This window comes from Podarcis liolepis (genome assembly GCF_965112155.1).
Source record: "Podarcis liolepis genome assembly, chromosome: 4".
Classification (NCBI taxonomy): domain Eukaryota; kingdom Metazoa; phylum Chordata; class Lepidosauria; order Squamata; family Lacertidae; genus Podarcis; species Podarcis liolepis.
The window spans coordinates 74,064,419-74,091,147 of record NC_139558.1 but is presented as its reverse complement, the minus strand read 5'-3'; the positions used below and the strand labels follow the sequence as shown (position 1 = coordinate 74,091,147).

Below are 26,729 nucleotides of genomic sequence, written 5' to 3'. Positions count from 1 at the left end.
TTGTGTAACGTGGAATAAAATACTGGAGCTACATATCCGAACAGTGTTTTTATTGTAAAGATCAAAAGCTAGAGGCCTTAGGTCCAAATTCTAATGTGTAGTGGATCCCCCTACCACACTGTGGGGACTGGAATCTGCCTGAGAACTTAGAGAATCATAATAGGTACAGTGTTTGCCGTGGACTCAAAGGATGGCCCAATGGCCTGACACATAAGGGACTGCACAGGTTTATATGAACTTAGATATTATGTGCCATTGTGGGAATATGTTAGTCCAACCTTTTGTCTACTCATTGTGCATTCATTCTGCACTTTTGTCCACTCATTTTGTTATGCTTGTTTTCAGGTGTTCACAGGTAACATTAACAGTGGTGGCCTAGTCAAGAACTACTTCAGGCCACCGATATTTTCCCGATTCCTTCGTGTCGTTCCAAAAACATGGAATCTGAGTATTGTACTTCGGATAGAACTCTTTGGTTGTGATGTGTTTTAGGGCTGAACAGAAGACTCTCATACTGAAAGCCCCACAGCCTTTAAGCTTGCTTACCAGATGTCGTAAAAGGGGAAACCAGAACAAAAAACTCTTTTAGGGTGATTATAGGGTCCGTATCCAAAGCACTTTAAGCTGTGGATTGGAATAGCTTTGAAAATTCAATTAAAAGACATTCATACCTATTTAAGTACTGTGAATGCATAAGATAAACAAGCAATTGTATTTTCCATTATCACTGTGAATAGATATCTTAATGTATTACCATCATTGCCTTTGCCGTCTTCTGTACTTCCTACCTTCCCTCTTCCATGCTCAGAACAGCATGCTTAAACCAGATAGTAAGAGCGGGAATGAGGAGTGGGGTCAGGAGTCTCTGATCAGTGAGCTGTCAGCAGACGTATGAGCTTTGTTTACCAAAGGATTCTGAAGAGCCATTCCTTCAGGGGAGGTTAGTTGGTCATCTTCTAATTCAGGGGTCACCAACGTTTGTAGGCCTGAAGGCACATTTGGATTTTTGAGACTGTGCTATCAACACCACCCACTTTTCATTTCTCCTCTGCGGATCACACCCCACCTCCATGAGAGACATAAAGATAGTGCACATATTTCCCTTACTATGGGACTTGGATAGAAGTTGGATCTAGCAGAATTAATTTCAGCCTTGGAAAGGGCATAGAGCTGAAAGAGAAGTGGGGAACAGCGTTGCTCTTTCAACTTCCTCCCTAAGGAGAGGAAAGGTAAACACCCTTATGACCAAGGAGACAGCTCAGAGGGGGCACCTGGGCAAGACCTCAGGAGCTCCACTTCAGCCACAGGTGCCACGTTGGTAACTCCTGTTCTGATTCTTCACAAAAGCCATCCCTGCTGCTGCCGATAAATGAACATTCACAACATTTGTCAGTATAACTGATCTAAGTAGACAAACACCGCCATTGGTTCTACATTATCTCAGATGAGTTTCAAAGTGAAAAGGGTAGTTCCCAAAGATAAGTAGGAAATCAAAGAATTGTAGAGTTCTGTGATTTTTCATATCATCTAGATGTTTGTGCTTCCAACAATTATTGACTTCATTGTTTGTGGGGAAAGCGTTTAAAAGAACTTGAAACGCATATTAGAAAATGATTTAAGATAAGTAGAAATGGTTATGTAAGGTATGTCTCCAAATGCACAGTCATGTATTTTGCTAACTATTTATGGTTAGGTCTTCCTTCCATGGCTTTGGAGGTGGATTAACACTGAAATTCATAAGCGGGTGATAAATCTTTCTGCAAGATGCTTAACACTTTTTCAGGATCTGTTTCATGATGTTAATTCATATTTTCTGAATAAAATGCAAAACAATGCATATCTAATGTGTAAAAAGCACACTTGGTGGCAGCTCCCATTTATTCCAACAACTTTGAAAATCACTGATCTGGAAGACCTTTGGACTGTTACTAAGAGGCAAAGAAAATGGGCTGTATTCTTATTTCTGTATAACAAAACTGACACTGTATGAGGGGAAATGCTAGAAAGGAGTTAGTTCAAGAACACTAAAATCATGGCTCAGCCAGTGTGGTGCAATGAGTAAAGTTTGCAGCCTGGGTGCAGGAACTTAAGTTCAGATCCCATCATCTCTGAACACTGGCCATACTTGCTGCTGGATGGGATTTGGAGTCCAGCACAATCTGGAGGCAGCACAGATTCCCCATCCTTCGCCCATGGATAGCAAATGTTGTTTCATTCTTTCCTGCTGTGGAACAAAGGCCCAAACTATATCTGATGTAGGAGACATTTACTACTTCTTTTTAAAGTATAAAATCAACTGGGGAAGGGCCTGAATAGGATCCAGTCACTGGTGCTATTGGAGGCATTTGACTCCATTCCCCTACACTGTTTCCCCAACTAAAATCAATTACACTGGGCAATAATTTTTTGACTTTTTGAATGTTGTCTAGATTTCTACAACTGATTTAGGGTATTTTTGCACTGCTGAATCAGGAAATGGCATCCGTTTCTCTCCATCAGGTCAGGTTTTCTGTAAACTGAATGGTGGGCATTGATAAAGGTAAGTACACGTAAATTGCATGTTGCTTCACCATTTTTCAAACTTCAGGGCTTGAACTTCTGTTTCTTGGAACTCCTGGAATGCTCAGCAGCACGGAGGTCTCTCTTCAGAGTCCAACAGTAGTCAGCCATCATGACTGCGTCCCAGCAACCCTGATACCTGGTCTCCATCTCTTTCAGAAAGCAGTCAGCATGTTGTTGACAAGTTCTGCGTAGTTTCTGGCCTTATTGTTGCCTAGAAAGTTCTTCACTACCAGAACAAATGCCTTCCATGCTTCCAGTTCCACTTCGTTCATTGAGTTTCCAAACTTTGGGTCTCTGATGAGCTGACGGATCTGAGGACCGTCAAAGATGCCAGCTTTCAACTTCTTCATGGTCAATCCTGGAAAAGCCTGGCACAAGTAAATGAAGCAGTCACCATCCTTGTCCAGAGCCTTGGTGAACTACTTAATTAAGCCGGGCTTGATGTGCAGCGGTGGGAAGAGTATTCTGTCTCTGTCCACCAGAGGGTCGTTGATGACGTTCCTTTCTTTGCAAGGCACCAATTCCTCCCGCACAGGCCAGTCCTTCTTCGTGTAATGCTGAGCACGGTCCCTACTATCCCACATGCACAGAAAACATGGGTACTTGGTGAAGCCAGACTGTTGTCCCAACAAAAAGTTCACCATCTTCAGGTCAACACAAATAAACCACTTATGCTGATCATAACCAATTTTCTCCAGCACATACTTCACCGCTTCATACTTCTCCTTCAGTGTACTCGAGTGAGCCAGGGGTATAGAGGCAAACTGGTTGCCGTTGTGTAGCAGAACACATTTCAGTGATCGCTTGCTGCTGTCAATGAACAATCTCCAATCTTTGGGTTCGTACTGTGGCACTCCTAGCTTGAGCAGAAGCTGCACAATATCTGCGCAGTACACCAAGTCCTTCTCTTCTGAGAAAAAACAGAGGTACTCTTGATGCCTGTTGCGCAAAAAGCTGATGCGAGCACTGTCAGAGAGGAGGTTTTTTTCCTTCAATCTGGATGCCAACAGTCCTTTGACAAGCTGAGGTCGTGAACTAGATCATTCAACTCCTTTTGGGAAAATGGATGTGGAGCATCATCTTCAAGAACCACTTCTTCTTCATGTCCTTCAACACTGGAGGCATCTTCGTCACTAATGTCAGGAAGTTCTCCGAAGATAGGCACTGGAATTTCATCACAATGAGCTACAGGACGACGTGCTGATTGAAGCTCAGGATACTTCGTGGGGCGGCTGCCCCATTAACTTAGTTTTGACCCCCCAACTTTATGCTTTGCTGGACCAATTTATGGAAGATTTCGAGGTTTTATGACTTCAAACTGATCCCTTTTCGACATAATCACCCAAAACTATCGGACCTGAATACTTCTTGTCATTAAAATAATCATTTCCAATCAAAACAATTATTTGACATGGCATTTTACCCCCACAAACGTCTTCTAAAATGCTCCACACAAGCGTACATGTGAACAAAAACGTAAAAAACGACATGTGGCCATAGCTCAAAAACTTGACCTGATTGAGCAAAACCAATGTGATTTTGGGATTCAGTGCATCAGATTAATCCTAAATCAGCTGAAAAAACGCAGACAACAAATTTGTTGTTGACCAGTGTTATCGCAAAGCTGCTATTAGTTCTAGTTGAGGAGTGGGGAAGCCCCACATGGGCTAACATCAATTTAGAAGTGGGGAGCAATTTCTATAGGGCAAAAGGTAGTGGGGGGAAGGATTAAACCTTGATCAATTTCAGCCTACATCTGCTTTGAATGAAATAAAAAGAATTTTTAGAAATCTCATCATGACTTTCATGCAATTTGGCCCAAAGTCATAGAAAACTGGATAAGTGCTTAATTAGATCTAATCTGAGGCAGTGGTTGTTTTTAAAAATCTGAAGTTTTTTGCCAAGCTGACTACTGCTAGATGCATCTGATTCACTTTATCAAGCATGTTAGATTTTAAACAAATCATTCATTGTTGTTATTTCTTATAACTGTGAAGGATGAGTTTACTTCAAAGCATCTGACTCAAACTCTGGGTTGCAACAATATTATGTTTTTCTGTTCAGAGTTCCTGCACACAGCCAGCTCATATGCTTACCATATGAATATTATTCTTCCTGTATTCATTGTACTTTATTTAAACTGGATTTTATTTTCCATTTCACTTTTGGCAAATAACATTGTATTGGTCTTAAACAATCAGCAATGATCCTAGCTTAGCCTCTGACATCCAGCTATTTGTAGGGGTCGCCTGCCTTTACCAATGCAGATAACTCAGGTTGACATAGCAGAGGGAAATCCTAGGATGCAAGGAAGAGAAACCTGCAAAAGTAAAGAAAGGAGCTACAGCTCTGCTTTGTTGTATCTGTGTGGTCCATGAGCACACCTTGGCAAAAGAATTTCATTGCAATTTCTTCACTCCCATAAAATATGCTAATGAAAATGAAGCAAGCTTTTCATATCTTTTCTTTAATCCCTCCTCATAGTAGCAGAAATGATTTGGCTAAAAATAGTCTCATTTCACAGGTGAGAAATTGAGTTTGAGACCTACAACACAATTCTACCAGACTTTTAGAAGACACCTGAAGGCAGCCCTGTTTAGGGAAGCTTTTAATGTTTGATGCATTACTGTATTTTAATATTTTGTTGGAAGCCGACCAGAGTGGCTGGGGAAGCCCAGCCAGATGGATGGGGTATAAATAATAAATTATTATTATTATTACTATTATTATATTCATGTTTACTTGGAAATCCCACAGTATTCAGTTGCTGACATCCAGGTAGCTCAGTATTTGCATGATAATTTTAATACAAATAATTTTAGTACTTTATAATTAATGCAATATTGTATCATTGATTATTCTGTTTAGAATTTATGTAGCTTAATTTAGGCCAGCATTTTAAACTTTCTAATAGTGTCCCCCGTTAGCTCACATCTTAATTAAATCAGGAGCTCTTTACAATACAGGTACACTATAGCCAGGAAATGTTATTTTCCCTTTCTGTCTGTTGGCCCTGTCTTTTGCAATACATTCAGCTGATCTTATGTGGAATAAGGTGATTCCTGGGTGACTACACCTGAAATTTCAAAAGACCATGCTTAGTCATTAGGCAGAAACAGCCTCGTGTATGATGCTTGCTACAACGTGCTTTGAGAGCACCTTCAGCAATAACTGAAACTGGTTTACTCTGGTGAAATAGATAGGTTCTGCGGTGACTTCACTCTGACTTTGTACTTCATGCAAAATTCAACTGAGAGAGGGATCCAGATTATGTTATTAGGTTGATGAAGACTCAGGCTCCCCAAAGTTTCAGAGGGGAGAAGTTCCTTACATGATGTAGTATAGACTAATCTAGGCAGGACACAGAAGCAGCCCTGTTTCCTGAACCCTTTCCACTCCTTGTAGCAGGGCCTTTTAAAGCCCCCAAGAGTCCTGGGTGGGGGGGGGGGTGTACATTCATTTGAGAGGCTCTCAGGAAGAATGTACTGTTTGTCAATATCAATGTGGTCCCTCTGTGTATGAGACCTGGGCCTATCCTGAATATTGTAGACATTTCCCTTAATATAGAGCAGGGGTCTGCAACCCGCGGCTCCGGAGCCGCATGTGGCTCTTTTACACCTTTGCCGCGGCTCTGGGGCGGATACTAGCGAGGGGAGGAGGAGCATTGTGCGCCCCGACACTCCCCACTGTGGCGGGCGCTGTACTGGCTGTGACGTCGCATGGGGGCGGTGCGTGCGTTAGTCACGCACTGTCCCGACGTCACCTTCCCGCCCGCTGTCAGATCGCGGCTCCGGAGATATATTTGTTTTAAATGTTGCAATGGTTTTGCGGCTCCCAGGTTTTTTTTCCTTCGAAAACGAGTCCAAGTGGCTCTTTTTGTCTTAAAGGTTGCAGACCCCTGATTATAGAGCAAAGGCTATTTTTAGATCTGACCTTGGATCAGGGTAAAACTCATGAAACTCAATAACAGAAGTTCCGTTGAAGTTCAGCAATGAAAGAGAAAGGGAAGCCTTGTGGCTAGAAACCTTCTAGTACACTAATTCTCAAGTATCCCTCCTGCTATTTCTAGATCTGGATAGCAATCAATTGTGACGACACAGATTCAAAAATAATGTGTCAGATCAATGGGTCCTAAACTACAAAGTGACAGGCAAAACAGTCATGAGAACTGGTAGTGCTTGTGACACCATATTATTCAGAGCCTCTTTATTTTTGAAAGTTCAGATAACAATTGCATCACCTAAAAGTCATGTCAGCTGCAGCCACAAGGTCAGATGCTTAATTAAGGCACAGCTTTTTATCTAATTGTGTGTGTGAGAGATACTTTAAAGGATACACAGGACAACAATATCCTTGATAAAATAATATAACCTAGTTGTACTCAGAGTAGACCCACTGAAGTTAATGGACATTCAATTTTTTATCAGTTATATACTACTTTATCTTCAAAGGAGCTAAAGGTGGTGTAGATTGTTGTCCCCTCCCCATTTTAATCTCACAATAACCTTGCGAGGTAGGTTAGGCTGAGAGACAGTGACTGGCCCAAGGTGACTGAGTGATGTGCCCATCATTAGGGTTTATTAGGGTCTACTCTGAGTAGGACTTATTGGAATACAACCTAGAAGAAGAAGAGTTTGGACTTGATATCCTGCCTTTCACTCCCCTTAAGGAGTCTCAGAGCAGCTAATAATCTCCTTTCCTTTCCTCCCTCACAACAAACTGTGAGGTGAGTGAGGCTGAGAGACTTCAGAGAAGTGTGACTAGCCCAAGGTCACCCAGCAGCTGCATTTCGAGGAGCGTGGAAGCAAACCCAGTTCACTAGATTATGAGTCCACCGCTCTTAACCACTACACCATGCTGGCTCCTACTGTAAGAGAGCACAGATGCTGGGTCTAGTGGGGTCTGAACTTGGGTCTATACACTTTCACACATTACCGACTACTTACTTACACAAGCGTTTCCCATGCCAGCTTCTAACAGTTTCCATGTCAAGAAGTTTGCCTTGGTTTCTAATGTCTAATCAACATTGGATCCTACACAGCAACCTTTCCACAAATGTTGCAGCACCATCTTTCATTCAGATGGTTCAAAACTGACTCTGGATATTACTGACGGTGACTTTTGACCAATCTGACGGCTGGATCCAAGGGTCAAATATGTAGCCTAAGGAAAGACACCTGCAGAATCTGCAAAATCCCATGGCCTGAGATGCTCTCCCAGGAACCATAGGGTTCCACCCTTATACACCCTTTTGTTGGGGGGAGGAGAAAGGCCTTTTGTTGGGGGGTGGGAGAACCCCAGTTAGCTATGTATTTCTATCAATTTGCATTGATTTATGGGGGGGGGGGAACTGCCCCTCCCTGCCCACCCTTGACTACGCCCATTCCCTTATATGACTTGTGAACTGCCCTGTGATTCTCGGATGAAGAGAGGTATTGTGATAATAACAATATTAAAAAAATTGAAAAATCACTTAGAAGCATCATTTTTGTTGTTTAGTCGTGTCCGGCTCTTCGTGACCCCATGGACCAGAACACGCCAGGCACTCCTGTCTTCCACTGCCTCCTGCAGTTTGATCAAACTCATGTTGGTAGCTTCGAGAACAGTGTCCAACCATCTCGTCCTCTGTCATCCCCTTCTCCTTGTGCCCTCAATCTTTCCCAACATCAGAGTCTTTTCCTGGGAGTCTTCTCATGAGGTGGCCAAAGTATTGGAGCCTCAGCTTCAGGATCTGTCCTTCCAGTGAGCACTCAGGGCTGATTTCCTTCAGAATGGATAGGTTTGATCTTCATGCAGTCCATGGGACTTTCAAGAGTCTCCTCCAGCACCATAATTCAAAAGCATCAGTTCTTCAGCCATCAGCCTTCTTTAAGGTCCAGCTATCACTTCCATACATCACTACTGGGAAAAGCATATCTATGCCTGTTGCCTTTGTCCATGGAGTTTTCTTGGCAGGGATACTGGAGTGGCTTGCCGGTTCCTCCTCCAGGTGGATCACGTTTGGTCAAAACTCTCCACTATGACCTGTCCGTCTTGGGTGGCCCTGCACGGCACAGCTCATAGCTTCTCTGAGTTATTCAAGCCCCTTCGCCACGGCAAGGCATATGTTTATTTAAAAAACACCAGAGAGCCCAGTGTATCTATGTGTGTGTGGTGTGGGGACACCCGCAAGCCACACCTCTCAGGTTGCAGCCAAGGTGCAGTTCTTTAAATTCCAATTCAACGACCGCCTCCTGAGCCCCCGCATCGCACTTCGGAGATTTCCATCCCCCGCTCCCACCACACAAAAAAAAAATCCCGAACCGACACCGGAAGTGGCGGGGCGTGCCTCGCGCGCGCGCTACTGCGCAGGGCCAAGGTGCCTTTGGCGCTCGGCCGCGTGGGCAGCGGCGCAGATTTGTGCGAGCCGAGCGAGCGGCGCGCTTCAGAGAGAGAGAGGGCGAGGGAGAGAGGGACGTACGTACGCGGAGACGCCCCATCGCGGGGCTTGTCGGATGGAAGCGCAGGGTGTCCTGGACGGGCTCCGGTCCCGCGTGTTGTTGCCTCGCCGCGCGCGGCGGGCTCCGCGCGCCTTCGGTTGGGCTTTGCCCACGGCGGTGCTGTGCGGCTACGGCTTCTTCGCCAGCTTGCGGCCGTCGGAGCCTTTCCTCACGCCTTACCTGTTGGGGCCGGACAAGAACCTCACCGAGACTCAGGTATTCCGGGGGCGGCGGCGGCATTTTTAGTCCGTAGCGTTCCGAAGAGGAGATTCGTCGGGGGGGTCTCCTCGGAAGTAAGCCCCATCGAGCTCTGTAGAGCTTTGCTCCCAAGGGCTTTGTCCCTTCAGTGCTAGTAGCCCGGGGCTTTATGTTTCTGCCTCAGCCGTCGGTCCTGCTAAGGAGAGAGAGGGCTCTCGAACATGTGCAGAGGACCCTTCCCTAGCGCCGAATTATTGCGGGTATGGCTGCCAGGTAGGCTGAAGCCCCCCCCCCCGACCCCCTTTGGTTTGGAAAGCTTCCCAGGACTCGGTATGGATGAATGGCTGCCTGCTGGAGCTATAGGGGAAGTCAGAATTACTGGCAGAATTACGGGTAGATTCATAAGCGCGTGATCCCTTTGGTGGAAGCGGGAGGGAAAGAGGATGTCGCGGCGGGAAAGTTTGTCACTGTCCTGAGCAGCAGCAGGTGGTTCTTCTGACTTCGACTTGCCAAACGGTTATTAAAAGTACGGGGACTTTTCTTGCTCCATTAGCCTGCTATGGGGTCCTGCTGTCACTGGTATACTGCATAGTATGCAGAGGTTGACAGATCAGGGTGGGCATGTGGGGTTTACTTACTTATATTTTTACCTTGCATCCCTGTGCAAAAGGCATGCACTTAGAATTAAAGACTCCTGAGCCCACACATTTATTTTGAATACTGGAAATCAATATAGCTTATAATCTTTATTTAAGAAAAGTCCTTTCCTCATGTGATCACCTCTCCTTCCTTAATTTCAGAAGTACAGTATAATGGGAGTATACAGTATAATCCTTTGTTAGACGACTTGGAATCATAGAATTGTAGAGTCAGAAGGGAGCACCAAGAATCATCTAGGTCAATTCCCTGCAATGTAGGAATCTTTGGCACAAAGTGGGGCTCAGGCTCACGACCCTGAGATTAAGAGTCTCACGCTCTACCAATTCAGCTATCCCAGACTCGGATTCAAAAAGCATTGTTGATCTACTGCAGAATCATATAGAGCCATACGCTTCAAACTTTTCAGACCCAGAACCCACTTTTAACCCAAACATGTATTTGGAGACCCATTTCATAATTTTAACCGTATATTTGTAGCTCAGTTGGTAGAACATGAAACTCTTAATCTCAGAGTCATGGGTTCAAGCCCTACCTTGGGTAAAAGATTCCTGCTTTGCAGGTGGTTGGAATAGATGGCCCTTGTGGTCCCTTCCAACTCTATAATTATATGATTCTATGATTTGCATGGTGGTAGTGCAAATGAGTGATATAATTCCTACCAGAAGATCTTGTTCTATCTCCTGCCCATCCCTCACCTAGATCAAACTTGCGTCTACTGTAACTGTTATATGGAATTGCTGTCATTCACTCAGTTATTATGGAGACTTCAGTTGCTGCCTGTTGCATTTTAGTGTTTTCTCATTCAAGCCTTGGCCTGCAGCAATTCTCCCAAGCTGCAGCCCTAGGCCATCCTGCATGGACGAAGCATTATTGACCCTTGGTTGAGGGCTTGGGGAGCTTACCTTTGTTGCCCATCATCATCAGCACAAGCTGATTGACTCAAAGTTGTTGAGAGAATCTGCAGTTGGTGTGCTGCTGGCCTTCAACCTCATCTAAACCTGTGGTCGCTTTTGGCACCTGCTCCCTGCTTCAGTTTTCCAAGGGATGTATTGCCTGCGTTTTGGAGAGAGTGCACATGCTTGACCTTCATTTTCTTAAAAATAAGTAAATTCATTTCTGTTTTTTGCAGAAGGAAAGCTAATAAAAACAAAGGTAAACAGGACAGGAAAATAATGCCAGTTGAATTTAGGAAACTAGTCATTAAAGGGCTGAACACCTTTAGTAGGGAGAAAATCCGTCCAGGAAACAATTAAGAGGCCCAATTTCAGTAATGCACCATAATGAACAGGTAGACCTTTGCTGGTTGAAGACTGCATCATTAACATACTTCTCAAGGAGTAATCCCATTGATCTGAATAGGACTTATTTATGAGAAACCATACTTTTAAAATTTTGCCCTTGGAGACAGGTATTGCAAGGTTGTAATGCGTAGGACAGCTGTCACTTGGATGCTTGCTAAGTAGAAATCATGAAACAAGTTCCATAGTTCTCCTACCTCTATCAGTTTTTAACTGGAATTTTTTTTTTACCTTTTAGGAATAATGACAATGAAATAATGCAGACTGTCTCAACCTTTAGCAATCTGTAAGTCCTTGCAAAGGATTTTATGCCGACTGTTGCAGATGACAGCAAAATTGACTGGAGATTTTGTGATAAGGTTCTGAAATATCCAGTCTTACAAGTTTTTATCCACTTAGCACACTGCTCCTTTTTATACATCTTGATCTTTCTTGCAACAAATCTTTTGTGACTGTCGTTTCGATTAGCTGTGTGTGACTCCGTATTTTCAGTTCTGTTCTTCCAGGTTCGTGTGGTTGTTCTCCGTAGTGAAGATTAAAAAACAACAACACATAATTTTTGTGTGCAAATGAGCTTGTAAACATTACAGGGTCATCTTCTACATATTGCCTTTTCCAACTAACCCCACATGTACTCTGTTTCAGTATGTATTTGGTACATTTTAAGCTGGAAATATCAGCCTGTACTACTACTGCAGCGTCCAAGCCTGAGATTAATAAAGTGTCATGCCAGCCAACCCTAGTAAGGCACTGCTTCTGAAACTTTGATTTTGCACCACTCTTCTTAACCTATTTTACCATCTCTTCTCCCTCCCCCACTCTAGCCAGCACAGGTGTATATTTCTGCAGTGAACACATAAAAATAATTCCTTGCAGCTGTGTGTAAAGGTCAGTGGGGTGGAGCCTGAATACAGGGAAGGGGAGCCTCTGACTCTGTAGTTGAACTGCAACTCCTATCAGCCATGAATATTGCCCATGCAGCCCGGGACTAGTGGGAGTTGGAGTCTAACAAGAAGTTCTGGAAGGCCACAGGTTGCTCATCCTTTCCTTAATAGAGCAGGATATCTCTGACTCGATCCTAAAACCATGAATAGGGAAACATGAGGGAAAAAATAGCTGTTCTTCCTGAGGTTGTTTCTTCTACAGTCACACTGGGGTGATGGAGTGAGGTTGCAGTGTGGACCAGCAAGCATACTCTTCTCATTCTCCATTTTCCCTCTAGAAATGACTACCAAATGCCATCAGATGCTCCATGCTTTCTAAGGGACTCTGGCTGTATGATAGTCTCTCTAGAGAGAATTTGCTTGGCAACTACCCCTTGCACAGTTTGATGTTACGCAAAAGCTTGTATTTGAAAGAGCTGTAAATCACACCTGTTAGAATATGAATTTTCTGTTAGCAAATGTTCATATCTTTTTCTTCTTCATTTAGGTCTTCAATGAAATTTATCCAGTATGGACTTACTCCTATTTGGTGCTGCTCTTTCCTGTCTTCCTGGCAACAGACTATCTCCGCTACAAGCCTGTCATCCTTCTACAAGGACTAAGCCTTATAGTGACATGGTTTATGCTACTTTATGCAGAAGGACTGCTGGCTATTCAGTTCCTGGAGTTCTTCTATGGACTGGTGACTGCCACAGAAATTGCCTATTATTCCTACATCTATAGCGTTGTGGACCTAACGTTGTATCAAAAAGTCACAAGCTACTGTCGGAGTGCTACACTTGTGGGTTTTACAGTGGGCTCTGTTTCTGGACAAATCCTGGTGTCTGTATTTGACTGGCCTCTGTTCAATTTGAATGTGATCTCTCTCACTGCCGTGTCCGTTGCCTTCGCCATGGCCTGGTTTCTGCCCATGCCACAGAAAAGCCTTTTCTTTCACCATCGCCAGTCAAGCACCCAGGTCAGTAAGGAAACGAAGGTTGTAGATCCTGCCTTAAAGAGGGTTCCTGGGTGGGAAGATGTTGAATCGGAGATCCCTTTAAATAGAGATGATGAGCATCCAGCAGTGCAACAGGTAAGCAATAATCCTGTTTTCCAGGGGAATGGAAGGTGCAGCTCTCTCATTGCACAGAAAATCTCTGTTGGGTTAATTGACCATTACATTGTCTGTTGCTTGTGGCATGTCAGGGCAGTTCATTGGGTTTTCAGGTGTCTGATCACTTTAAATTCTGGGGATGTGATCTTCAGCATGCCTCTGGCAGTGGAGTCCTATTGCCTCCTGGAACATGTACAAGTTCAGGCAAATCAAATATGCCAGTTTTATTAACTTCCAATTTATTATTCTTGTTTATGAGATGCCTCGTTAAATGAATTTTCTAGTATTCAAAGGGAGAAAAATATAGTATTACAATAAAAACCTATAATTGCGTAAAACAAGCAGGATATAAAGCCAAATACAAAATTCAAGCACAATCAAATACTGTACAGAATGCAGAAACTGGAACCATCAAATGCTTATGCTAAAACCACTAACCATTCCATAGGAACTTAAAAACAAGATCTTAAAAGGCCTGAGAGAAAAAAACAGATTCTTTTGGGGAATCTGTTGTTGCTGGGGAAGGCAGGCGGTAGCTCCAAGAACAGGTATTCTTGTGTGTTTCTGAAGGTGGGCTACTACCCATCTTAAGAATATGATACTTTTAAACTCTAGACATTCTTTGCAAGTACAGATGCTACCACAAGCTTCTTAGGAGAGCCTATGGAGAAGTTTTGGGCAATTGTCAGGGTAAACTAGGTCCAGAGATAAGAACCAATGAAGTGAAGACTGGGTCAGAAAAAGTGAGACACTTGTGTGGAGATGCTTCTAAAGGAGTTTGCAGGACATAGTGAAGCCTGAATGAACACTTCAGCAGAAAGCAAACTTCTGCAACTGTGCAAACAAATCTAGAAATTACTTTTTAAAAATCCTGTCCCTTGGCCAGAAAGGGTTCTGTGTTTTTGTTCTTGTTTTGTTTGCTAGGCTACAATTGGTAATTAAAGCTCTTAGCATTCCATGGAATTAGTTTCCCAGTCAAGCTCTGCTTCCCTAGCAGAGGATTAGCATGAAGCTGAGAGAACCTGTATGGATAGATGGCAGCACTTTCTTCAGTTCTATGTAAATTAGCACAACAGTGTATTCTGGTATAGGCTAATACAGCTCCTCCTCCTCTCCTATTCTCTCATTCCTTCATCTCTCCCCACCCCTGCCTTCTACTGACATTTTGCAACTCAGGTGTTTTCATATTGTATTCTTGTACGTATTCTATACATTGGAAGTTGAATGTATTGTCAGTGCTGTGTCCACCAGCCTACTCAGGGCACTGATGTTGAGGTGAGAGTTCTGAATGGAGAAAAAGTCCATTCTAAAAAGAGATTCTTTAGTTATAGGGAATGGCAAAAAAGCCCCTTATCTGCAGACTGTGTACACAAGCAAACTGCAAATACAACTTGGTCTTGGCCTAAGCACATATAATCTTAAACATCCTGGTGGAACCCTACAGATTATAGATTCCAGGCAGCAGGCTCTGTGGGAGAGGAGAGAATACACATGCAGATCTTGCATCAGTCTGCTAGGGTATTGGCGGTCTGCATTCCCCCCCCCCCCCATCTTAGTTGTTCCTCTTTATCCTGTGCTGAGGTGTTTCCTTAGTTGATGGAAACTGGAGGCAGTACGTCTTCTTTGGCACCACTGTGCTGCCCTCGGATAGAGGCACCAGAAGTGTTCTGCCTCATGCTGGCTCCAAACTTGTGGTCAAAAAGGCAGAACCAAACACAGCTCTTCTCTCCTACCTGCCTCTTTCCCAGACCATTCATTCAAGCTCAGGACTCCATATAGTCACAGACAGTGAGAGAAAGGGAAGTAGGATTTGAGATTATTCTTTTCTGCACCCTATAGACCAGGCCCTGGTGCCCTCTGGATGCCTTGGAGATCTATTCCCATCAGTCCCGGTCAGCACAGCATGATTTTGGAGCATTTGGAGGGCGTCAGGTTGGCGACTAGGTGTTGATGTTGGCCAGTTTTTGCAGAATTTGTACACTTGCTCCAGCATATGTTTTGTGTCCCACTTAAGGAATCACAAACTAGACTGCCATTAATAGGCTTTTCACTCTCTAAAAACAGCTTGACTGCTCTTAAAAATCTAAAACTTCAGTAAAACACAGGCGCTGAACTTAGGTGTGGGGCAGTTTTGGAATTTCCCCCCTTTTCCGGTAAACTTGCTGTAAGCCGCCATGAGTTTTACTGTTGGGAAAGTTATCCTTTCTCTTTTGTTCACAAATCACATTTTGTTCACTTTGAAAAGTTACATTCTCTCAGACCCAATACGGGATAAATTACTACAGCAGCAGCATACCACTTGCAACTCTTGCTGTGGGTCTTACTGTGCAGTCATACTGCTTTGGGACATTACTTTGCTAGCCATTTCATCAGTAAAGCTGGAGGAAATATTATTATTTATTAAATTTGTAAACCACCTTTCATCCGAAGATCACAGGACAGTTCACAACATAAAAATACAAAATGATACGTAACAAATTAAAAAAACAAACCAATAACCTCCTCCCACAAACACATTTTAAAAGCCATAGAATGTTAATAAACATTGCTCTGTCCCTGTGGAAAAAAAGAGTTAGCTAGAGTAACTAGCAGCAGTGTATAGGCATTCTCTCCATCGATTTTAAGTGTGCTAAGCATGCTTGGCTCCCATCATGAGAAACATAATTCCCTTGTACCATTGGATGCGCCCTAGCTTGTTTCTTCAGTAATAAGCAGATGTGGTTAGGCATTCTTTGATTGTGGCTTTAAACCAGATGTGGCCTAACCTGTATCACTCCAGTTGTTGTTGGATGGCCACTGGACAGAGGTTCCCTAAGGGATTGGGCTACTAGCTTTCCACTGTCGGATATTGACTAAAGATGGCGAGTGCTGAGTCCTCTCTACAATCTCTTTTTTAAGATTATGTGGCATATCCATTGTCAGTGTATTTTTGGCACCTTTTGACGAGTATTTCAAAATCTCCATTGAGTAATTATGGCAGCTGATTCTGATTAGTTTACAGCCCTACCTCAGTTGGATGTATGTTGAAAAAGTATGTGGTTTTAAATATTAGGGCTGAGCGGAGTGTTTGCTTGTTTCAATTGTGGGAGGGAAAGTTGCTCATCTTGTTCGTTGCCTGTTTAGTCTCTGAAAAGCTGCTTCTCCAATGCTTTAAAAAAAATTGTTCTGGGAATATACTGGGTGATACTAAACTAAGTTTTACTCAGAGTAATGAACATGACTATGTTAGGTCAGTGAATATAAAAGGTGTACTCTGAGTAAAACCTGGTTGAAAACGACCTACTGATTTTAGTTAATCAGGGATATAACTAGCACAGTCAATTGACAGCAAGGAGTAGTGCTTTCTAGGCTACCGTTGTCCTCGCTCTGTATGCACAAGGTGAAATATGCTGCCTCCTGCAATGGCGGGGGGGGGGGGCAAACTCCCTGAGGGCTACTCAAGAAGCCCTTGTGGCATCTCTCACAGTGTGTGTGTGTGTGTGTGTGTGAATCCTTTCTGGGTCCTCCCCCTGCTGTCATGTAATGCGGCTTTGCATCGACTTCTCCATTCAAAGAAGCTGGTGCAAAGCCCTGCCCCATCTCCAGGCTGGTGTGTGTGTACGTATGTGTGGAGGGGGGGATCTCCCTTCCACACATGGCAGCCAAGCAGCCATGGGAAGGCATTTTGCAGAACTTTGCTGCCAGTCCCTCTCTGCCCCTAGAGGCTGGGGAGACCAGTGGTAGTGGAAAGGGTGTGTTGGCCCTTGGGGGCAGCTTCCTCACCCTGCCTCATGGTCTGGCTGGCTGTTCTTGTACCCTCCCCCTAAATTGCTTGAAGGGTATCTGTACAGTTTTTGCTGGAGGTGAAGGCTTAGCATCCTGCACCTTTTAGTTCGGCTGTAATAATTCCCCATAGCTGAATAGAGTATTATAATTCTTATCTTGATCGTAGTCATAGCAATCCCGCGGGGACAGTGGCTGTTTTTATTTATCGGAAAGGAACTAAGGCAGAGAGCAAATGCGTCACCTACTACAGCAACTTGGTCATGGGCAGTTGGGATCAAGCATATAAATATTCGTCTCCCTTGTTAAAAACAACTGGCATGCTATGAACCTTTGGCTCTTTGACCTCAGCCATAGTGTAAATGTTTGCCCGCACAGAGTATAGGCAAGGAGTCCATGTGTTACAGCTGATTGTAGGGTGTTTGGGAGTCGCAGTGTGCAGGGCCGAGCAAGCGTTGCAAGCCCTGGGCCTTGAAAGTTCTGGGCACAGGGTTTGCCAAGTGGTTTTTGTAGAATTCTCCATGTGTCCAACCATTGCTGCCCCGTTATTTAAATGGGGCAGCAAAAAGTAGTAGAAAGACCTACTTTCTACTACTTGTTGAATGTTGAGAATATAGGATATGGCTAGCGGGAACTAGCGCCGTCCATCTTCACCCCAGAATTGCATTTTTCTTTGACTAATTCTCCACCCCAAGCCACTGTCCTGCCGTCCCATTGTTTTGTCCATACATGGAGTGGACTGTTTTCTAAACAGGAATATTATATTTGTTTAATACTGTATGTAGCAATGTATTAACAGTTGAAGATTTTGGGTGGCCAGTTCATATGATGTCTCTGTGCACCACACAACCTTTTCACCTCTCTACCCAGATTCCATCATGCGGGTTTTTTCCTAGCATAAACTGGCTATTTTTGTACACAATTATTCAGAGATCAAAAAGAATTGTGGTGGCATGTATAATCAGGCAGGGCCCAATCCAGGATGAGAAAAGGACCATAGAATCATAGAATTGTAGAGTTGGAAGGGATCCCTAGGGTCATCTAGTCCAACCCCATGAATGTATCTGAACTAGTGGTCTTCAGTTTCACTGTCATGGATTCATCTTTTTATTGGAAAGATAGCCAGGGGCTCTCTGGTGGTGCTTCTTCTTGAATAGGAGACAGTTTTATATCTTTAGCCCTATTTAGATCTGTTTTCTTCCTATTGTGCTGTTGTACATGCAAGTAACTGACAGAAAGATTAACTGAATTTTGTGTGCGTTTTAAATCTATGCAGGAGGAGAGAGTGGACATTGTGAAAGTAATCAAAGAGCTCTGGCAGGACTTCCTTCAGTGCTACTCGTCCCGGCCTCTGCTGTGTTGGTCTGTTTGGTGGGCGCTCTCAACATGTGGTTACTTCCAAGTCATAAACTATGCTCAAGGTCTATGGGAAAAAGTGCTGCCTTCTCAGACCTCTCCGATCTATAACGGTGGTGTAGAGGCTGTTTCCACACTGTTGGGTAAGTTCCCTCTGTAACTATTTTTTTAAAAGAGGTAAGATCCATGCTATGGGACTATATTAAGCACTGGATCTAAAGGACTAAACATACCTTACCTACAGGGTATGTGTGCTGTGCAGCTGCCAAAACTGGTGCTTTCCTCTTTCGAGCAAGAGACCCTTTCCCGTAAACGGCACTCCCTTAAATTACTGTTGAGTGAGTTTCATACGATGTGTGCATGTGATGACTCACTTGCTTTTGCTAGCAATTTAGTGTTTTGAAATTCTGTCTGGAGATGATAGTGTTTATAGCAACCTCCTGAGGAGCTTTACCCAAGCAAAGTATGCCCAGGTTTGGTACATTAATATGACCAATGCAACACCAGTTGGAGCAATAGGCTGACGCTTACACAGGCTTTTGTGCACAACCACAATTGAGTAATGATTGTAACTGCTAGTACTGGGCAACATTTCTACATTAACCTCCCACCTGTTTTCTCTCTGCCCTCAAAATTCTCAAGCCTGCTTGCACCATATAACTGTAACAGCCCTGAAATGGGGATGGTTAAACTTTTTTGGGCTGAGGGCCACAATGACCTGTGATCAGGGAGTCTCCCTCCAATTTATTATTATATATATGTAAAATGACATATTTCAGGGTGTGTCTTTTGGGTGACCACAAAAACTGGAGGGGGGGGGCTGAGTGGTGGATGTGGGCCACAGATTAGGCAACCCTGCCCTAAAGGCTAGCTAAATACAAATTAATTTGTTTTTTGCACTTACAGGAGCTGTGGCTGTGTTTGTTGTGGGCCACATAAAAACATCTTGGGCTACCTGGGGCGAGATAGCCTTAGCCATGTTTTCCCTCTGCATTGCTGCTGCCGTGTATATCATGGACAGTGTTCATAACATCTGGGTCTGTTATGCTTCGTACATAGTATTCCGAATTGTTTATATGCTGCTCATCACAATTGCAACGTAAGTAGATCTTTGCAAACTGACAGTTTATAATTAATCATCCATGTTTCAGTAAACTCAGCACAGAGCTGTATTGCATTATAAGCATTGAATTGATGCTCTGCATTTAAGAATGTCAAACAAGCAAAGGCAATCATTCATCTAGATTCTTGAATTTTAGAATGCAGTGCCTTGTTCAATTATGTCTGCTGGAGCACAAGTCTGAAATCAGAAAATTGTAATATAAGCAAAGAACAGCGGGTACTTTTATTCAGTCTGCTGTTTACATTCTGTGGCCTAATTTAAACATGAGCTCTGTCGGTGGAGCATGAGACTCTTAATCTCAGGGCCATGGGTTGGGCAAAAGATTCCTGCATTGCAGGGGGTTGGATTAGATGATGCTCGCGGTCCCTTTCAACTCTTTTGATTCTATGGTTATGTAAGAAAAAGTGCCTGACATTTTGTTTTGAATTGAGTTACTAATGTTGCATGTAGCAGATGAGGGTTCCGTTTTCAATGTAAAGTCAGGTTTGCATACCTGGTGTCACTTTGAAACTAGGCCTGGGGTTTCCAGCCTGTCTTATGCAACCATTTGTCTTTTTATTTTTCTGGCAGTGCACATCTAATTGCTGTCATGCCAAATGACTGCGACTTTGGGCATGCAGCCAGTAAGACACTGGCAACCAGAAATGTCAGAATTAAAAATAGATTCTCCATATTATGATATCCTCATGTGTTGGGTTTCTTCCAAGCTTATTTGTTTGGGTAAAGGTGAAAGCTAGGAAGAGCAATAAGTGCTTTGTAAGCAGTGCATTCACATGCATCAGCTATGTTGTGGGTTTGCATAATTCATTTTGCAGTGTAATGCAATAGTTCAGGAAAGCACACAAACTAAGACAGATTGTCCTAGTTACTGCAGGTACTGTAAAGTAGCTGAATACTGAGCAATGGGCAGTAGTTATAGACAGTACATAAGTAAGAATAGCAAGGACACAGGTATCAATAGCTTTCATATTTTAATTGTCATGGAAGGGAAACTGCATTATCAAGAGACTCCTATGTGTTCACGTGGGGGAACAAAGAAGACTCTTCTACTGAACTGGATCAGCTATCTTGGTAATTTCAACACAAGTTCTTGCTGGATTCCAATTCCAGTCAGTTCCAACCAGCATGGCCAATGGTCTGGGATTACGAGAGTTGTAAACCAGCAACTTCTGAAGGGCCACAGACTCCCCACCAGTGATACTGGCACCAGCTTTGCAGGGTTTCAAACAGAACTTTCCCAGCCCTTCCAGGAGGGATTGAAGCTGGGGTTTTTGCATGGGAAACATGTTTTCTACCATTGAGCTACAGTTCTTCCCAACTGATGTTCATTATTGTTTTGGAACAGTGCTTTTTGCTTACAAAATTGGAGTTGGGTGGGAGTTATTGCATCCAATAGCTTAAAACCACATCTGGATGACCACCCATTTCTCCCAAAGCCTTCAGAGAAGGCTGTTGTACAACTTGCCCTGAAAAACTGTGCCAGTGAGCAAATGCCAGTAAGAAGAACACCTTGATTTTTGGTAGAAGTTAATCCTATGTGTGCTTTCAGAAAAGTAATCCCCATTGAATGATTGGAGTTACTTCATAATAAATGTGCATCAGATTGGGCTGATCTGATGCTTTGCAGCTTCAACCTAGTTTTGCTTGGCCCTCTACCAGCTACACTGGGAAGCAGCGATTCTTAGCTGGCAAAAATGACTGACTGATTTCCCACCCATTGAGTCTTCTCAGTTGTAGTCAGAATTAACTAGTCACCTCTCCATCTTGGCTCCTCCCTTCTGCCCACTGTTTACAAATCCTATGCAATTTATCAGTCATTTTATCATTAGAGCTCCTGGCAGTTAATATTTCAGCACCTCGTCTATCCTCCTCAGCACTGAATTAGGTCACTGTTCCCATTTTACAAATGGGCATGTCAGCCTCCATTTCCTCCATTGAACAAGCTGGGATAGCATAACCAGCTCAACTGCTTTGATTTTCCCTTTGATATACTCAGTCGGGAAATGACATCCATGTGTGTGTGTGTTTTGATTTGTGGGTTGAAGCAATAAGATCACTGCATATGCAGATATTTAAGGGCCAAATTATACATGATGGTGGCACTTCATTGTGTTATTAAATTTGGAGCTGCCACCAATCATGTAGAGCAGGGGTAGGGAGCCTTAAGCTCAAGCACCCAATGGGATTTTCCCATTCTCTCTGTTTGACTATTGGGACTCTCCCCAGACCAGGCCCATTCCCATAGGCCACACTTTCTTTAAGTAATTTTACCTGACTTTAATGTGTCCTTGGATTGTGGTAGTGCCTCGTTCTTACCTGGAAGGACGATGGAGAGATGTGTGAGAACTTCTTGACTTTTGTATGGCTAGAATGCATCCTGCAGTTAGTAGAATTGTACATGCAGGTTATCTGAAATCTCAGTTATCTGAACACACAAAGAATTATACCCAAACCTTGCTACATGAACAGCTGATTCAGATAGCTGAACAGCTTGAGCTTTCCCACTTCCTTACCTGTTTGTGCAGGGAAGGAAGAGGTTTGGACAAATCAGGAGCAAGAGAGATTTCCTGGGAATGCTTTGTGTTCAGAAAACAGGACCTGCATGTATCCACTGATTGGCTCATTTTGCATGTGCACACTCCTCCCCTTTATGTGGTCTCCAAAAGGTTGCTGACAAGGAATGCAGCCTTAGGACTGAAAAAAAGCTTTCCCTCCCGATGTAGAAAGAGGCAAAATATCCAGTTTTTTAAAAGCAAAAGAGGTGCACGGGGTAAGAGTATAACTTCTTCCCTGTGTGTAGGTTACTTTTCCATAGGAAAGTATCTTGCCAAGCATCTTTTTCTCTGTGGGGGCTTTGATGACAAGAGTCACCCCGGCTGAGATTAAAAGTTACTGGGATGAAAGCAAGCCATGGGATGGAGGATGAGCTTGTTTCCTTGGTCCCATATATATATAACTCATTTGCCTTTAAAATATCTGATTGGGATATTTCTATGGGCAGGTGCATCTAGTCCCAGGGTAACCAGCTTGGTGCTCTCCAAAAATTGGACCCCAGCCAGCATAGCCACTGGTGAAGGATGGTAAGAGTTGCTGGCTGGGATCCAATGTCTGGAGGGCAGCACACTGGCTGCCCTGATCCTGTATGATCCCAACTCTTTTGATTATTAACTTGTGTGGATCTCTTCTGTTTGCCTGAAAAGAGGCTTTTGTTTTCAGTACTCATGCTATTTCTTCTTTTTCTGTGAAGTTTCCAGATTGCAACAAATCTAAGTGTAGAGCGCTATGCTCTTGTTTTTGGCGTTAATACATTCATTGCCCTGGCACTGCAGACTCTGCTCACATTGATTGTTGTTGATGCAAAAGGGCTTGGCCTGGACATATTCACACAGGTAAGGCCCATTTTGGCTGGGTGGGGAAAAAGAGGGTATACAGCCTTCCTAGTAAAAGCCTTTTGTCTGCCTCAGGGCGTGAGAGGTCATTCTGGTTGCAACAATTTTTCATTGGTGGGTGGGTAGTGCCTTGTCCTATGCTTGCTGAGGGGAGGAGGTTTCCTTCATACACCCCATTTTCTAATACATGTTGGGAATGCTTATCTGTCTTAATGAGTTGCCGGGAGATAAAACCATCACACATGTTTTGCTTGAAATGGAAGCTTCTCTCAGGCTTGGCTTGAAGACTGCTTCCTATTTAGATATACCTAATAAATTGACAAAAATGGGTGGTGAGTGTAAAATCAAGCACAAAATGTGATTCTTACTCATTGTAATAAAATGATGGCTCAGACAGCCTGCCATCTTAGTGCCTGAGACATAAAATCCAAATAGTGACTGCCAGCCTCCCATTGTGCTGAGGATAGCACTAATTATTGGCTTTTTACTGCCCTATGATGTGCAACATTACCTTACCAGCCGTCTTACCCTTCCTAATGGTAGGGCTGGCCCTGATTTAGGTTAGTGAACTTTGCTTCTCAGTTCACCACTCCTTTCTCTTTTTGTTCCCTGCAGTTCATGATCTATGCCGGCTACTTTGCTGCCATAGCAGTAGTGTTCTTGATCAGTGGGACATGCAGTATTATCAGGAAATCCTGGAAGAAGGAGAGGAGAAATGAAGCAACAACAGATGGAGCTTAAAATGAAGAATATGGACTTGTTAAGCCCCTGTGTTAGGGAAGAGGGATCTATTTAAATATGCTGGTTCCTATTTATTAATGTATCCAAATGCTGTTAATTCAAGACTGTTACCTAAATTGTCCTTGATACATGTTTGTACTATATTAGTAGCATAAATTAGGAACAGATTTATTTACTTATATTTTACGTAAGTAAGAATTTTATATGCAACACATTGGTCTTGGATAATGCCTTTAGGTCAAAACTGCATAACTAGAGATGGTCAGAAGCATCCTTGAGATTTACTGATTGCTTCCTGAAACAGGCAAGCCCATAAATCAGCCATTGAAGTGAAGGTGTTGTTGAAACTAGCCCAGTTCATGCTGTTACGGGGGTCTTGGTAGGCTGGGTTTTGCAGGTATAGAAGAAATATTAAGGCAGTGAGGTATACCAAAAGTAGTCTTAAGTCAAGTTGGACATAGCAGAAGAAGAACTCTCCCAAGGCTGGTAGATGCAAACTCATGAATATTGAATAGACTTATCTTATACATGTGCAAACACATATCACAATGTAGTAGGTCATGTCTTGTCTGCCTTTTGATATTTCTATAGGCTCAGCTTCCTTTGATTACCCTTGCTCAGCAAGGTTAAATAGATGGATTATCTGCTGACCTCATGTCAGTTATACATCTTCATTCATAAATAATATAGGGCACAGAGAGCACGTGATGAAAATTTGGCTTGGTTTGGCATCCTTAAAACCTCAGTTACCCCTTGATTCCCTGTAAGCTTTCTTCAACTCCACAGTAGATTTTCATGACATCTGGGAGAATGAACTCTCACAACAGTAATGTTATTTTGCTTAACTCATTCAGATAATTGAAACCTCCTTGATTAGCGTTTTCCTCTATTGCTAATATGTTTTCCAGTGGTGACCAAATGCGTTTGACTGGATGAAATCTCATCCTCAAGAATTTAGAATCTCTGATTCTATTCCTCCATTGTAGGATGGATGTGGAATGGGATTACACTGCAAGATTGTTTACATGGTTTGTGTTTGTAAACACTATGGGGAACAGGGATGCTGCTAAATTACATGTTCTATTTCCTCTTCCCTTCCATGTCCACTTACTTTGGCCACAGTTACTTCCTGTGGCTTGCAAAATAATTGCAAATGAGAGGGTTGAATGAATCAGTAACAAGGAGCATTTGCCTCAGGATTGCAGAGTTGTTTTTCCTGGCAAGCTGCTAAGGATGTTAGACTAGCCCAAATAATGAAGCTGTTGTCAGTGGTACATACTTTAACATGAAAAGCATTTCTATGTAACTTAAAAGCCATAAGTAGGTTTTACACCTGAAGACTGCACATTTTCTTTAGCTGTGTATACAGACTGTGGGAGGCCAACACTAGCTGTGTTTCCTAATTCATGTAAATCAAGCAGACATGTGGTGTGGTTCTTGTATGTTCAAGACAGAAGTACTCTGTAAGTAAGAAAACCAGTGTGTGAAGTATGAGTCCTGCCCATTGTAAGTATCCAGTACTTGTTCATCTAGTGCTCTCTTTGCCACATTAAAATCCAAATGAGGAAAATGGAAAGAAAGGATGGATATTACTCCTGAATTTACGTACTGAGCCTGGAAATCATATGAGATTTAGCTTTTATATAATATGTGAAGCATACCCTTTTCCCTAACGTTCAGAGAGCTTGAACTTGGATTTTAATTTTAAATATGTTTTTCAACAGATTGAAGGTTCAGGAACTAACTCATCAAAAATAGCCAAATATATTTGCAGTTGCTTTTGTGGTGAGATCCACCTGCAGGTCTGGCTTCTAAACCAATTTCTAGGTACAAATTGCCAGGACTAATATTTCTTAGTAACAAGGCCATCCATCCATCCATCATAAGGTAATTGTAACAGTTTACTCAAGTTGATGAGGAAATAGCCATGTGAATCCTAGATTCCTTTAAACACACTTGAAAACATTGATAACAGGAACAGGTGAGAATCTACACCCATTCAGAAGCTTGGGAGAGAAGTGTTGGGTAACCAAAAGAGGAAGCTGGACCTATAATCAAGCAGCAAATTCTTATTGCCTCTGGACCAAGATGTGACATTCATTTCATGAATGTAATTAACATGCATTAATATATATATATATATATAAATAAGCACTGAGGTTAGGCCTGAGCAGCTTTGGGACTGGGGGTCTGTGAAGAGGGAGTTTTAACTCTTGCTCCTATTGCTGGGTTCCTAATAAAAATTACTTTTATTTGCATTTCAAGGGAAACTTCCCTTGGTGTCAAGAGGAACTTCTGTGGTATGCAAACAGCATCTTCTGAGAGGTGTTTTTTGTTGTGACACTTACAGGGAGAGAGTTAAACTCTAGGCTTCCCTTCATCTGCTACTTGTACTGCAAATGTGAATGTTAAAGGAAAGCGCACAACTCTAGATTAGCCTTCTGTGTTCATTCTGGGAGGAACTGAAATACGTAACTAGAAGACCTCATCTCTGGATAAATCTGTTAAATATAATGTAGATGACCAAGATGTCTTCCTTGCCTAAGAGTTGCCTTGTAGTAATTTGCATAACTGGTTATGCAGCACTGATCCAGTCTGATGAATGTAAGCTTGGAGATGGCTCCAGGTTCTCTTGCATTGTTATAATGGTATTGGAATAGGAAAACACTACTCTAGCCAAGTGGCAAACCTATTTTTTAAATCAAATAAAATTATTTTATGATATTCTTTAAAGTTTGCTTGTTATTAATAGTGCAATGCTATAATTATATTAAATGATCTTAACAAGAGTGCTTACAATTTCATGAGAAAATCCAGCTCCCAAATTTTGCTAGCAGAATAAATCAAACACACTTCTCTGTAGCTTAAGAAAATATATATAAAGTGGTATCTCAGGTTAAGTACTTAATTCGTTCCGGAGGTCCGTTCTTAACCTGAAACTGTTCTTAACCTGAAGCACCACTTTAGCTAATGGAGCCTCCCGCTGCCTCTGCGCCGCCGGAGCATGATTTCTGTTCTCATCCTGAAGCAAAGTTCTTAACCTGAGGTACTATTTCTGGGTTAGCGGAGTCTGTAACCTGAAGCGTATGTAACCTGAAGCATATGTAACCCGAGGTACCACTGT

At 42.9% G+C, this 26,729-nt stretch overlaps 2 protein-coding genes across 3 annotated transcripts in view; both read left to right on the top strand.

The window, feature by feature from the left end:
• F5 (coagulation factor V) overlaps positions 1–1,857 on the top strand; it is a 30,888-nt gene extending 29,031 nt beyond the window's left edge. Inside the window, exon 23 of the mRNA XM_083500857.1 lies at positions 346–1,857. Coding sequence (XP_083356983.1) covers positions 346–492 — 147 coding nt within the window. The 3' untranslated portion in view covers positions 493–1,857. The remainder of the gene's footprint in view (positions 1–345) is intronic.
• A 7,020-nt stretch (positions 1,858–8,877) lies between these two features.
• SLC19A2 (solute carrier family 19 member 2) lies at positions 8,878–26,338 on the top strand. Of its 2 annotated transcripts, none has more exons than XM_083498810.1 (6): positions 8,878–9,257; positions 12,629–13,213; positions 18,273–18,495; positions 19,259–19,451; positions 22,723–22,864; positions 23,480–26,338. In XM_083498810.1, exons 1-6 carry the CDS (start codon positions 9,057–9,059, stop codon positions 23,603–23,605), a joined length of 1,470 nt encoding a protein of 489 aa, XP_083354936.1. In that variant the 5' UTR covers positions 8,878–9,056; the 3' UTR covers positions 23,606–26,338. The 2 variants fall into 2 exon arrangements, with proteins under 2 accessions (XP_083354936.1, XP_083354937.1); XM_083498811.1 differs by having other exon boundaries at positions 8,900–9,257; positions 12,629–13,099.
• The last annotated feature ends 391 nt before the right edge of the window (positions 26,339–26,729 follow it).